Here is a 13,366-nt window from a genome sequence, read left to right as displayed (position 1 = left end):
GGGGAAATTGCATAATTTGGCATCGGGGAATTCACAGTAAAAGCTGTGTCATGGAACAAATGGGCTAGTGCTGCTCCTCCACCACACTACTTCAATGCTGAGTTATGAAGTGGACCATAGATTCCCAGGTCTAACCAAACAGAAAAATGTGACATTTATGAATGGTCAATAGTAGAGGCAAGATCAAATAACAGCAAGTTGATGATGATGTCATCCGTTCAGTTGTGTCCGACCCTCAGCGATTGTATAGAAAAGTCTTCACCATGCACCCCTGTCTCTGACTGCTTCTTTCAGTTGGTTCATGGTCATCCCTGTATCAACTCTGATTATGTCAAGCCAGCGGATCCTTTGGCGACCACGTTTCCTTTTGCCGCTGACCATGCCGAGCATTAATGATTCTAGCAAGTTTGATCGCATGATGTGTCCAAAGTAAGTGAGCTTTAGCCGTAATATCTTCCCTTCTAATGACATAGTTGGTTTGCTCCTCTCTAACACTCTCTTGTTGGTAACTTTGGCTGTCCATGGTATTCGCAGCAGTCGTCTCCAACACCATAATTCGAAAGCATCTATTCTCCTCCTGTCTTCCTTCTTCAGGGTCCAGCTTTCACATCTATAGGTTGTTATGGGGAAGGCAACAGCGTTGACTAAGTAGCCCTTTGTATTAAGGCTGATATCCTTACTCTTCCATATTCGGTTCATGCCTAACATTGCATTCCGGCACAGTGTTATTTGCTGTTTGATTTCATGGCTGCATCCACCACTTAGATTGATCATAGAGCCAAGAAAGATGAAGTCATCAGTACATTAAATGTTCTCGTTGTCAATCATGACTTTGGTACTACTGCCAGTAGTTGTCATGATTTTGGTCTTTTTGATATTTAGGTATAGTCCCATCTTTTCAGTAAGTAGATCTCAATTAATTAAGAATGCCCAGCTTTAACAGAAATTTCCCAGATTAATATGGTCCTATCACAAGAACTAAAGTAGGAAAATAGTACTAGGATGCCTGATAACATGATATCATAAGCAAGTGGTGATATTATTGTTGTTGTTTCAGTAATCTCTCCTTTCAATAGGGAAGTGGGTGGCCTTGTGCTTATCAGTTAGGACAATAAGACAAGGTTACTCACAGACCTGGTAAAGATTTCTGTGGACCCAGGGGCACCCAATGAAGCTGATGGGCAGTAAGTTCAGGATGGACAAAAGGAAATATGACTTTAGAGCAGGGGTAGTCAAACTGCGGCCCTCCAGATGTCCATGGACTGCAATTCCCATGGGAACTGTAGTCCATGGACATCTGGAGGGCCGCAGTTTGATTACCCCTGTGAGTAATTAAAATATGCTGGCAGGGACTCATGGGAATTGTAGTCCATGGACATCTGGAGGGCCGCAGTTTGACTACCATGATTTAAAGTGATTAAAATATTAGAATTACTGCCAGAGGATGTAATGATGATGACAGAGCTAAAAAGCTTTAAAGGGAGATTAGGTAGATTTATGGAGGGTATCAATGTCTAGCCATGGTGACTGAAGGGAACCTCCACATACAGGGGAATAAACCCTCTGAATACCAGAGCCAGGAGCAACATTCGTGGAATACCTTTGAGCTGGTGGCCTATTGATAGTACTAAAACACTAACATAAGGTAAGACTTTAATATTCACAGTTGTTAACAATATGGATTTAAATATTAATCTTATCCATGGTTCCTCTTAATATTTGTGAAACTGCCCTGGGGGTGGAGTGTGTCCGGGGTATTTGAGTTGGAATTGGGCCAATTGGGGTGCGGCCAGCAAAGCTGGCCATGCTGTAATTGGCTCAGCCCCTACAGCTCCCGTCCTCCTGGACAGATGCTTGCCCATCTGCCCACACACATGCCTGCCTCCAGGAGCCAGCGCATCTGCCACACTCCCCAGGTGGTGGCAGGGACACAGCAACCAGCTGCGCCGTGAATGAGCCGCCAACTGCACTACTGCCCCCAGACAGAACTGCCCGGACACAGCCCGGCACCCACAGGGCTCCAGCCACCGCCTTGCATGCTGCTGATGCTTCTGCTGATACCCCGCCACAGATGCCGAGCACCACCGCCGCCTCCTGCCCACGAAGACACCCACCAAGCCCTGGGGGACACTGGGTGGGGACAGACCAATGCAGCTGGTTGCCACCATGAGGACCCGATACAGCCGCTGCCACTCCCACACAGGACTCCCTAGCCCTGAGACTGGGGTGCACACTCCAGGAGGCGGCGGTCACACTGAGCTTCCTGCGGCGGCTATGGCCACCCACAGGGGCTTGCAGCCAAACTGCCGTGCCATGCACCCCAGCCGCCACTACCCCCGCACTCCAACACGCCGCCACCACGGCTTACAATGTACGCCCGACTCCCCCACCCCACCCCACCCTCTGCGCCCTCCAGTACCTAACCACCTCTGCCCCATGGTCTCCACTTCTCTGAGGAGGCTGATGCCCTGCCAGGACTCTCCGTTCCTCCGGTGCTCTTCCCCACACACACACACCTCGCTAGTGCCCGCTGCATTTTAAACTGCAGCGGACTTCATGGCTAGTTATAATATGACACATGGGAAGACACAGAACAGACAGGCAGCAAACTACTAAATCACATAAAGTGCAAAACAGGTCTGTTAGCCAGCAACCCAGCCTTCTGAAGGGTGAAGATTGAGAAAAACATCACTTTGCTACTGTTTGAAGAACTCTTCATTCTAATAAGCCAGTACCCATAGAAAACTAATATGAATAATGTCACAGGAAAAAAATAGCAGTAGTTCAGTGACATGCTGTGAATTCATTCCACTGATTGTCAACTTCCCCTTGTCATCATTTATTTAACACTATGTCTAGACAGTGCATTACCATTCACCAAAGCTGTGACTAGGCTCTGAGGGCTGAAGGCAAATGAAACACTTCCACCCCAAACACAATTCAGGTGGGAGACAATCTGAAAGCAAGTCACTGCAGGAAGATCCTCTGCTCTTCCACTAGCCCTGGGCTGCCTGAGTCTGGGCCACCTTGAATTACAGAGTTGGTTTTGTTATGTTTCCTTTTCACAGACTCAACAACAAAATGTACTCTTGATGGGTAGTTGCGGCCATGGTGGTTCTATCCAGAAACATGGAAGGGGGGATGTATTAGGCTTTGCTCCTTATAGAAGCAAATCACAGAAGAGAGCCAATGCCAAACAGCAGAACTAAGAAGCAAGAGGCATTCTCTTGAAAAGGTCATTTAGAGGAGTTACAAAAGGATTCGGTGAGAATCAGGGCTGGCTTGCACATGGCCTGGGAATGGATACTATCCACACAAGAACAAGCCTCACAGCCACATACATTCCATTGATTGAGCACAGTAACTCAAAAATATAATTACCGTATTTGCCGGTGTACAAGACGACTGGGCGTATAAGACTACCCCCCAACATTTCCACTCAAAATACAGTACTATGGGCCACTATGGGCAGCTATGTCTATCCGAACTGAAGTGTACCCGGCGTATAGGATGACCCCCCCACTTGGAGGCATGTTTTACAGGCTGAAAAAGTAGTCTTATACGCCAGCAAATCTTAACACAGCCCGCAGCACTATGGGTGCCGCGGACTAAATAAAGCCGTAAGGGCTTTGTGGGAGGAGTTAGGGCGGGCTCTGTCTGGGATGAGGAAGGGTGCCGATTGGCCCCTTCCTCTGGACAGACCATTGGCCCGGCTGATTCCCACCCTGGTGAAGGGAGCAATTGCGAGCCACGCGGAGCGTGGCTCGCAGTTGCTCTCTTGCCGGCGGCCTGAGGCGTCGGGAGGCACAAAGCGCCTCCTAACACATCTGACACGGCGAGAGGCTTCGCGCCTCTCGCCGCGTCAGGCCACCGGCAAGGGAGCCCCCGGCAGCTGCGCTCCGCGTGACTGCCAGGGGCTCCCTGCATGGCGGCCTGACGCGGCGAGAGGCGCGAAGCCTCTCGCCGTGTCAGACCGCTGCCCCACAGCACAACAGCCCCCGGCAAACAGAGCAGCGCTGCCACCGCCACAGAAACCGCGACCGGACCTGCCGAAGACGGAGGATACCCCGCCACCGCCACCAACAGTGCGGCCCGCACCACGGAGAACGAACACTCGGGTAGGCCGCGGCGCGGGGGGGGGGCTGGACACATGGCTAGCACCTGCTGTATTACAGCTACAGCGGGCTTAATTACTAGTACTGTAATAAATATAATAGATAATAAAAGGGGGTCTACATATGTAAATGCCACAGTTCTCATTATGGGTCATGTGAGGAAATATGACACATGAACTATGATACACTGCAATGATACACTGCTATGTGCCTCAGCTATGTAGGAACCAAACCTAACCTATAATAGATGCTAGCATTCTAGCATGATTCAGATATCTAAAACAGCAGGTAATCTGGTAACTCATAGCTCAATTGTGTCTTATCCATAGTTAATATAATACTCCATAGTTAATATAATACTCACATAAGGAACAATAGAGTCCAACTTGTTCATAGCCTTCACAGCAGTCTGTTACATTCATAGGCTCTGGGACTGTGATTGTGTGATATTCTTCTTTGTAATATGTTTTGGTACAAACTCTCCAAGGAATCCATCCTCCACATGGAGTTTGCTTCTCATATGACTTCTGATAGGCAACCATTTTAGACACATGCTTGGTCACACTATAATTGCATAAATGGTATCCCAGCAAGGAGAGACCTTTCTCTGGGAAGGAAACACAATAATATCAATTAAATAAGAGTGTCACAGAAAGATATTGTTTTAAGCACATGCTAACTGATGACATTTCAGGGAACCATTGAAGGTGGGTATATCAAGTTGTCTAATTCTTAACATGGCTCAGTTGGTGGATGCTTGATTCTGAAGACTGGACTCATGAATAGACAAGATAGATCTATAATTGTGGGGAGGTTAAAAGCACTAAAATAATATAAGCAACAACCATAGCTTTGAGAAATTAATGCCCTCAGGAGCCATTACTAGACAACCAAAACAGTACTGCCAGCCTTCAAACCTTGGTTTCTATCAGTTAAAGCAGTGGTCCCCAACCTTTTTATCACTGGGGGCCAGTCAACGCTTGACAATTTTACTGAGGCCCAGGGGGGGTAGTCTTTTGCCGAGGGACGTTGCCTGAGCCCCTGCTCCACTATCCTGTCGACGCCCACTGGGGGGGGGCACTGCCAGCAGCAGCTGTGCAGTGCCATGCCGAGGGAGAGCCCCAGCCATGGGGCCACTTGAGAGCACCAAAGGTGAGCCGGCAGCAGAGTGTCAAGGCAGCCCCCGAGGCAGCAGCCAGGGAGGAGGATGAGGAGGAGCTGCGGCCCAGTACCAATTGATCCATGGACTGGTACCGGTTCCCGGACTGGGGATTGGGGACCACTAAGTTCAAGGAAGGGGAGAGGGCAAGGCTTTTCCAGGTTTGTTTTGCACTTTACGGGGGGAATCTTTGGGGCCAGGCCTGCCAGCAAGCACTGGGCAATTTTATACTATGTGACTTGCAGGACTCACCCTGACCTGGCTGTTTGCTACTGTTGTTGTTGTTGTTGTTATTGTTATTGTTATTGTTTATATTCCACCTTCCCCCCGAAGGCTCGAGGTGACTCACATAAAAACCTCTCCCTTAAAATCCATAACAATAAAATAAAATTACAATAAATAACAACAATTAATCAACTATAACAACAATACAACAATAGATGGCAATACCAATCATCGAGTCTCCACCGCCTCAGCTACAGGGAGGTGGAGGGAGCTAGCACTCACTCACTACCACCAGATTTCATGAGGGGGGGACCCTGATCCTCCTCACCGCCTGGCCTCACCGTAGGCCTGGGGGGAAGCCCTGCGGGGGATATAGGGTGAAAGGCAATCCCTCATATATGCTGGGCCCAGACCACGGATGGCCTTAAAGGTCAAAACCAAAACCTTGAACCTGATCCGGAATATAACTGGTAACCAATGCAGCTGCCTCAGGACTGGCTGGATATGCGTCCTCCATGGTGTAGCTGTGAGGACCCTAGCAGCCGCGTTTTGGACTAGTTGCAGTTTCCGGATCAAGCCCAGAGGCAGGCCAGTGTAGAGTGAGTTCAAAAGCAGCTACCCCCCAGAGTGGTGTAGTGGTTAAAATTTCAGGCTAAGATCTGGGACTCCCAGGTTCAAATCCCTAATCTGCCGTGGAAGGTGGCTGGGTAACCTTGGGCCAGTCACAAACACTCCACTTCATCTAACCTACAGGACTGTTGTGATAATAAATGAAAGGGAAGAGGATGATGTAAGTAGCTTTGAGTTTCCATTGTGGAGAAAAGTGGGGAATAAATGACGTAAATAACTATAGCAGTTATGTTAGGGCCTCCATTCCTGTGTGCAAAGAGTACTATGTCAGCAAACCTCCTTGTGTTAATATTTCTGGTGCACCTTAGGAAAACATGAGTTGGGCAGGGATCTTGTTCAGGCATGTTTTGAGCATCAGAAATATGTCAAGCATGCTTTGGTGGGCAGCCAGGTTTTCCCCAAAGGAATCTAGCTATCACAGAATGATACAATTATTGACATGTAGGGTTTGGTCATTAGTTCCTTTCCCCCACTCTGGAACAACCAGGACAAAGGAACTCTGGAACAACCAGGAAACCTCTGGAGGGTTTCCCCTTTGTCCTGGAAGCATTGTTTCCTCTTTTGATCTTTTCCTGATGAAGCCATTCTTCCAGTCATTTTTTCTCCATCCTTAATTGCTGGGGCATAAAGCTTCCATTGACTAGGTGGCCCATCACACCTAAGTCACCTATTCAAGCCAGAATGCAAATATGGCTAACACCTGAGGAACACCCTTTCCTTATGTCAACACTAGAGTTTTCCCAATGAGTCAATTAAGAATCATTTACAAAGATTAGTTCTTCCATTAGCGTAGTCTCCACTTCTTTATCTCAATCTAAACCTGGCCTCACGATACATTTTTGGCTATAAAAACACCCCACTTGGTTCAGTTTGCTGTGGTGTTCTTTGAACCCAGAACTCACCTGGCATAGTGAGGGGGACCATTCTTTGCTTTTCCTCTGAATGGTCCTTCCTATTAGACAATCTGCATGTCATAGACAGTACCTATCAAAACCTTTATTGACCCCAAAATTTAATCCTCTTTCAACTGGGCCTTAGAGGAGGGCAGTATACAAATGTAATAAACAATCAAACCATCTCAGCCGCTTTACTTTTTTCTTTGTGTTTGAATGCCAGGTTTTAATAATTTCTTTTTATTATGCTTTATTTTGTAAGCAGCCTTGGGCAGGTTCCCTGAAGAGGTAGCATAGAAATTTGCCAAATAAATTAAAGTGTTGCAATACTTGTTTTGTTTTTAGAGCAGTAAACTATGGCAACTCTACTGGAATTTGTGCTGTTTGTTATGAATCTCAAATTTTCTTACTTTGGCTTTTAAAAAAACAGCTATTGACCTGTATCAGGATTCTTGCAATGTGCATATGGCCTTGTTTCCTTCACTCTACCATGTATTCCAAGATGGGGGATGGGGGGAGCATTGCTCATTTTGTTATGGTGGCAAGTGGCGATTCCCTCTTTATTCCCCCAGATTCAATCCTAATCCTAACAACAGTTAGGAAACTGAAGCTATTCTAAGCATAGCTTCACCAGTCCTTTAACTTCCCTATGTTCAAACAAAGCCCAGGTGTAAACTCAGCCTGAAGATCCTCAGAGAGCCAGACAACAGAAAGCCCAGAGCTCCATTCCCCTGAGCAGAGGTTGCTAAGCAAATGTTCCGCAAATTGGCATTCTCTGCTCCGTAGCTTCAAATCAGAAGGATTAGGCTGCCATTAAGCTAATTAAAATGTGTTTTTGTTGAATGGCTTGTTACTAACCAGTAGCTGAAGTTTCCAGTAAGACCACAAGAAGATTGGTTCATGTGCTGTTTTTATCCTCATCAATTGCTTGCTGCCTTTGTAGCACCCTTTTTGCCTTTGCAGCAAAGATATTTATGAAAATTAAAACTGTTACTGTGCCAACTAGCAGCAGAAGAATCATTTAAAGCTTTTTCTTCTCTTGTATTTGAGACAAAGATAATCACAGTTACCAGCAGAAAGGAATTTCTTGGAAATTTCTTTTCATCACATCCATGGCAGTTTGTGCAAGTTTGCAGTTTGTAGTTCTGCCAGATAGTCCTTGATCATTATTTAAAACTACTGACAATACATTAATATAGTCAGCAAGCTGTTTAATAATACAAGGTATCTATTGTGACAAGCCCTGTTCCCATGTTACAGCAAACACATATACCTCCTGTATACATGTGGACAGTTGCTTGTAAGTAAGAATCAACACACATTCACCAGAGACCAGAACCAGGATAAAGCTGAAGTTTAAATCACACATTCATCTGTGCGTGCACTGAACACAGGAATTACTTGATATGCAAATAAACTCAAAGACTGCCAACTGCCCATGAATCATGAGCCTCCCTCACCTCAGACTCCCAATGTACATTGTCCCTACTTTCTTTTTAAGCTAATGAAATACATTTTCCTTCCTGCCTTTCCTTATTTCTGTTTGCTCTCCACACCATCAGCCTGACAGTGGCAGTAATTTCTACCCAGTGAGTGGAAAACAAAACAAGCATTGAAGAGTACTTAATAAAAAAAAAGAACTGTAAATCAATGCATGAGGGACACTCCAAAGACTACAACTATTTTTGGAGGAACTCTGCCCAAACGGGTCCACCTCGTCCAGCAGCGGATCATTTCTTCTCGTTGGGAATTTATGCACATAGTCATCCATCCATATCTTCCTTTCCCCCTTATCAGTTTATTCTGTAAAGTATGGCAGGTTGCTTGAACCCTTTTGAAAGCTGTTTCTTCTCTGCTTTGTTGTTCTGTTATGAATATTTTCTTGTATAAAACTCACTGTTTAAAAAACTGTGACATCAGGTATTAAAAGTGAGTTCGGCATGATAGTTGGCATTTCAAAGACTTTTTAGACCAGGACAAATGAGCAGAGATGAGTTCTGAGAGTGCCAAGAAAGCAGGTTCAGCTTCTTTAACTATGAAAATGCACATTCTAGACCAGTGAGAGTCACAATCCCAACAGTCTTGTTGGCATTAAAAAGATGGCCATTTTCCAGAACAAATTAGACCTGATGGATACATTTATTTTTTAATGGAAAACAACTCTCACTACTTGAAAAGCAGAAAACAGAAATGCTCAAATGCAAATATTTTAAAGTATCCAGCAGTACTAGTCCAGTCCTTAAAACTGAAAGCACTGAAAAGAGTATCTCATTTTTCCCCTTCCTCCAGGTCAGATGGTCCCATAAGAAGACAACACTTTGAATGTTTTGAAGCATATCTACCTTATTTTACACATCTTCATTCAAAGCTTCATTCATTCCCATTTACCACTCCTACTCTATAATGTATTTAGCTGCTCTGGCTGACTAGGCTGCTGTTTTTCTGTGTTTTCTTCCCTGGCTGAGAATATAATCCCTGACCCTCTATTTTGTAGCAGCAAGGAATTTTATAGACTGATATCTATAAACAACAAAAGATACATAGACAATCTCTGCTATGTTAATGATGACACAGCACTAACCCCAGTGCAAATGGAGCCCTTTTCTATATGCACTAAATAGTTCCCACTTCACACTTCTTTTACACCACTGTGTTAACAAAGTGATGTAACCCTACATCTAAAACAATACATAGCCAAAACCAATATACTGATTCTACACTCACCAGTGAGTTCTGGGAATGACAAGAATTGTGTCTGATTAAAACAAAGGGCCCTCAGGTAGATTTCTGAAAAGCATTCGGCACTTTTTTCAAGTTAAAATTCTGTGTAAAGCTACATCAGCACAACTGTGCTGTTAAAGTGTATTGTTACTCACCTGTGAAGGTGTTGCCTATTTCCTGTCCCATACTGGTGCAGAAGGTGAAGATAAAAACAAGGAGCCCAGGCACAGAAATTCTTATCATTTCTGCAATCTTTCTTTTCCCAGGGAACAAAATAGCTGTAGGTATTGCATCCAGGCTTTAGGAAATAAGAGAGAATTGTCTTGCCTTTCTCTTCTGTATATGGATAGAATAGCTGGTCTGAGAACAAAGAGAGATTCTTACCTGTGTAGGTTCATTAATGCCTTCCCTATGGACTGCCTGCATCTCAATTACTGATCCTAGTTCTGATGTAGTGATTTACACAATAACAACTGATTAAACCAGACTTACTTGGAACCAAGTTCTACCAAAGTCACTGAGACTCCAGGCTACAACTAAAGGGGGTGGGTGGGAATGGGATGCATTGGTTACAGGGGAGCTTTAGTCTCCTCCTTTGGAAAGAAGGGATTTGAGTTGCAGTAGAAGGCTAGGATAAGCTGGGGAGGAGACTCCCTTGGGTGAGGAATGAGAAAGTGGGAAAAGTGACAATGCAAAAAATGTTAAGGTGAACTACTATCATGTTCTATGGCGATGCTACCACACATTATAATAACAGATGATGTCTGCACACAAACTCATGAAGTGGCATGACATCATTGCATTCCATGAGATACCAAGAGTAAGATACCAAGAGATACAATGAGATGGCCCCCAACCACTCGTTCAGTTTATTGGAGACTAGTGCAATCACACTGGCCATGTCTGATATGTTCTGGGAATTAACCTAGGAAAAACAGCATCTTTGTGACAACATATTCTTAGGTTAAGGTGCTAAATATGAAGTGGTTTGCACCAAAATGATTTAATTAATCTAAACCAAAAAAAAAGGAACTTGTATATAAATAGTATGTGCATTGAAATCTATCCTCAAGATATACAAACAGAAGTTGTTATATGCTGTCCTAAGTATTTAAGTGCTGTTACATTAACTTTAGGTTGCATTAAGGCAGGGGTAGTCAACCTTTGGTCCTCCAGATGTCCAGTGTTTTCTGGCAGGGGCTCATGGGAATTGTAGTCCATGAACATCTGGAGGGCCACAGGTTGACTACCCCTGCATTAGGGCACTGATAGAAAGAACTACCCGTGCCATCATTAAATGTTATTATGTGGTCTATATAGTTCCTGTTATTAGTTAGACTGTTTTCCCTTTGGAATTGACTCAGCAGGAGCTGGAAATGGGCTTGGTCTCAGATGCTCCCCTCTTACGTGTCTGCCATGCTCCTTTACCAAGGAGAGAACCATTGAACAGGAATTGCTGTTTGATTTAGTCATTCACTTCTCCCTAGACACAGGTAGCATGGGAAAAAGGACAAGGAAAGAAAGTGGGCATAATATACATCTAAATAAAAGGGGAGATTCTTACAAAAACAGTTGCTAAGGAAGACGGTCATGGGATGAACATCTTGGTATGGATGCAACTGAGAACTCCTGTGCTGTGGAAAGCACATATGTGGTCTTTCATGTGATGATGCTGTTAGCTTTATCCACCTTTCATTTTAACATATATTCATGTACACCGTGGTGGGGGGAGGATCCAGATCTCTCTTTGGTAAAGTGTTCTCCATGGACAACTATTCTCAGCACTGGATTGCATGTTCAAATTTTGAAATGCAAAATGGCCTTAATCAAATGATAAAGGCAGCCTACTAGGCAAATCTTTAAAAAGAGTTTTTACATCCCGGGAGGTTGTCACTGCACTCCTTATTGCTGTGGGTACTATGGGAAATCATGCACAGTACACTGGAAACACATCCAGAGAGGTTTTTCGTAAGGAACTCTAAATAGATTTGCCAGCCATTTTAGAAACCAGGAGATATTCTGAACAACCATTTGCACAATTTGACAAACTTGGGTTTTTATCTCATCTCAATTAATTCCTCTTTCAGTGATATTATTAATAGTTTTTTTTTTAAAGACTTTACCTGTCTCATTCTAATTCCTTTCACATCTGAGGTTTGTTCTCTGGACCTTTCCTTACATTTATAAAATTCTGTTATCTAAACCTCTCTTCTTTCTTCCCACTATTGCATCGCTTAATATTCCCTGACTTGCTCCAAAATTAAATTTGTTGGTGTTATTTACAAAGAAGTAAAAAAAAAACGTGCTTGTCTAGTCTGTGGTTGTCACTGGGCAGCCTTTCCTTGGTTAGGCTGACTGATAGCTGAGTTTATCAGGTGGGTAAAACAGAATCAGTGCGGCTTGCTGGCATCAAAAGCTTGGAACTCCAAAATATTCACACAAAATTCCCCTTTGGGAGATGGACTAACGGTATAATGTGCTAGAACAGAAATACATCATGGTTTCAGTACTGAATACTGGTAAAATCTAGGTCAGAGATTATCAAGTGGCAAGCCATAGGTTCACACCCTTGTCCTTTATGGCTGTGTCTCTGTTCTGAATTTGTTCTCTGGGCAAGAACAGCAAACACCACACTCACAACCAGGCTCCCCTCATTTCCCATTATGAAACAACTGTAATGAGAAAGCAAATGAAGAGGTACTGGGTTTCATATTTGCCAACCACTTTAAATTAAACATCAAAATGACAGGTGGGAGAGGAGGGGGTACATATGTAGCAACACAAAAAGTGCCCCAAAATTGTTAATATAATTTAAATAGGCAAACCCTCCCCCCCCCCCCAATCTTGGACACACAAGTATGTGGACATGAGTTTTTGTAAGCCTCCCATTTAAATGTTCTGCTGCCCTGGTAACTCAAGGCTTTGCCTTTCACAGGCTGTCACCTGAACAGCTCCCACAGCACCTTATTAACTTGTTTATTCTTTTCAGTCTTCTGCATTCAGGTCAAACATACTACATACATAATGATTACAAAAGCAAAGCCAAAGATATTTCTTTTCACAACTTTCAAATACTATAAAGATTTAGAGAGTGCTGTTTTACTGCTGGTTTCGGTATTTTACTCTGCCTGTTAGTTTAATCATAATTTGGAAACAAACATTTAAAGAACACAGTATACAAACTTAACGGGCCTCTTGTGGCGCAGAGTGGTAAGGCAGCCGTCTGACAGCTTTGCCCATGAGGCTGGGAGTTCAATCCCAGCAGCTGGCTCAAGGTTGACTCAGCCTTCCATCCTTCCGAGGTCGGTAAAATGAGTACCCAGCTTGCAGCTGGGGGGTAAACGGTAATGACTGGGGAAGGCACTGGCAAACCACCCCGTATTGAGTCTGCCAAGAAAACGCTAGAGGGCGTCACCCCAAGGGTCAGACATGACTCGGTGCTTGCACAGGGAATACCTTTACCTTTACCATTTATACAAACATATGAAACAATCAACTGCCCACATATCACTACCAATTTTTCTTTCAGGCATTGGACTGTGTTTTGCTGTGTGCTAGTGACATGAATGAATCACCTAGTCCTAGAAGACTTTTAAAAAACCAACCCTTACTCCAGATTTACT

The 13,366-nt window shown here is 44.2% G+C and overlaps 1 protein-coding gene across 2 annotated transcripts in view; it reads right to left on the bottom strand.

Moving 5' to 3' along the window:
- The window catches only part of UMODL1 (uromodulin like 1), a 50,260-nt gene extending 40,020 nt beyond the window's left edge, over positions 1–10,240 (bottom strand). For both annotated transcript variants that reach the window (XM_077342767.1, XM_077342768.1), the window contains exons 1-2: positions 9,899–10,240; positions 4,480–4,722 (exon numbers count right to left, since the gene is read on the bottom strand). In XM_077342767.1, the coding sequence (XP_077198882.1) occupies positions 4,480–4,722; positions 9,899–9,986 (331 nt within the window). In that variant the 5' untranslated portion in view covers positions 9,987–10,240. The remainder of the gene's footprint in view (positions 1–4,479; positions 4,723–9,898) is intronic.
- Between the last annotated feature and the right edge of the window lie 3,126 nt (positions 10,241–13,366).

Source organism: Paroedura picta, chromosome 6 (genome assembly GCF_049243985.1).
Source record: "Paroedura picta isolate Pp20150507F chromosome 6, Ppicta_v3.0, whole genome shotgun sequence".
NCBI lineage: Eukaryota > Metazoa > Chordata > Lepidosauria > Squamata > Gekkonidae > Paroedura > Paroedura picta.
Note: the sequence above shows the minus strand (reverse complement) of the source record. Positions and strands in the feature narration are given on the sequence as shown.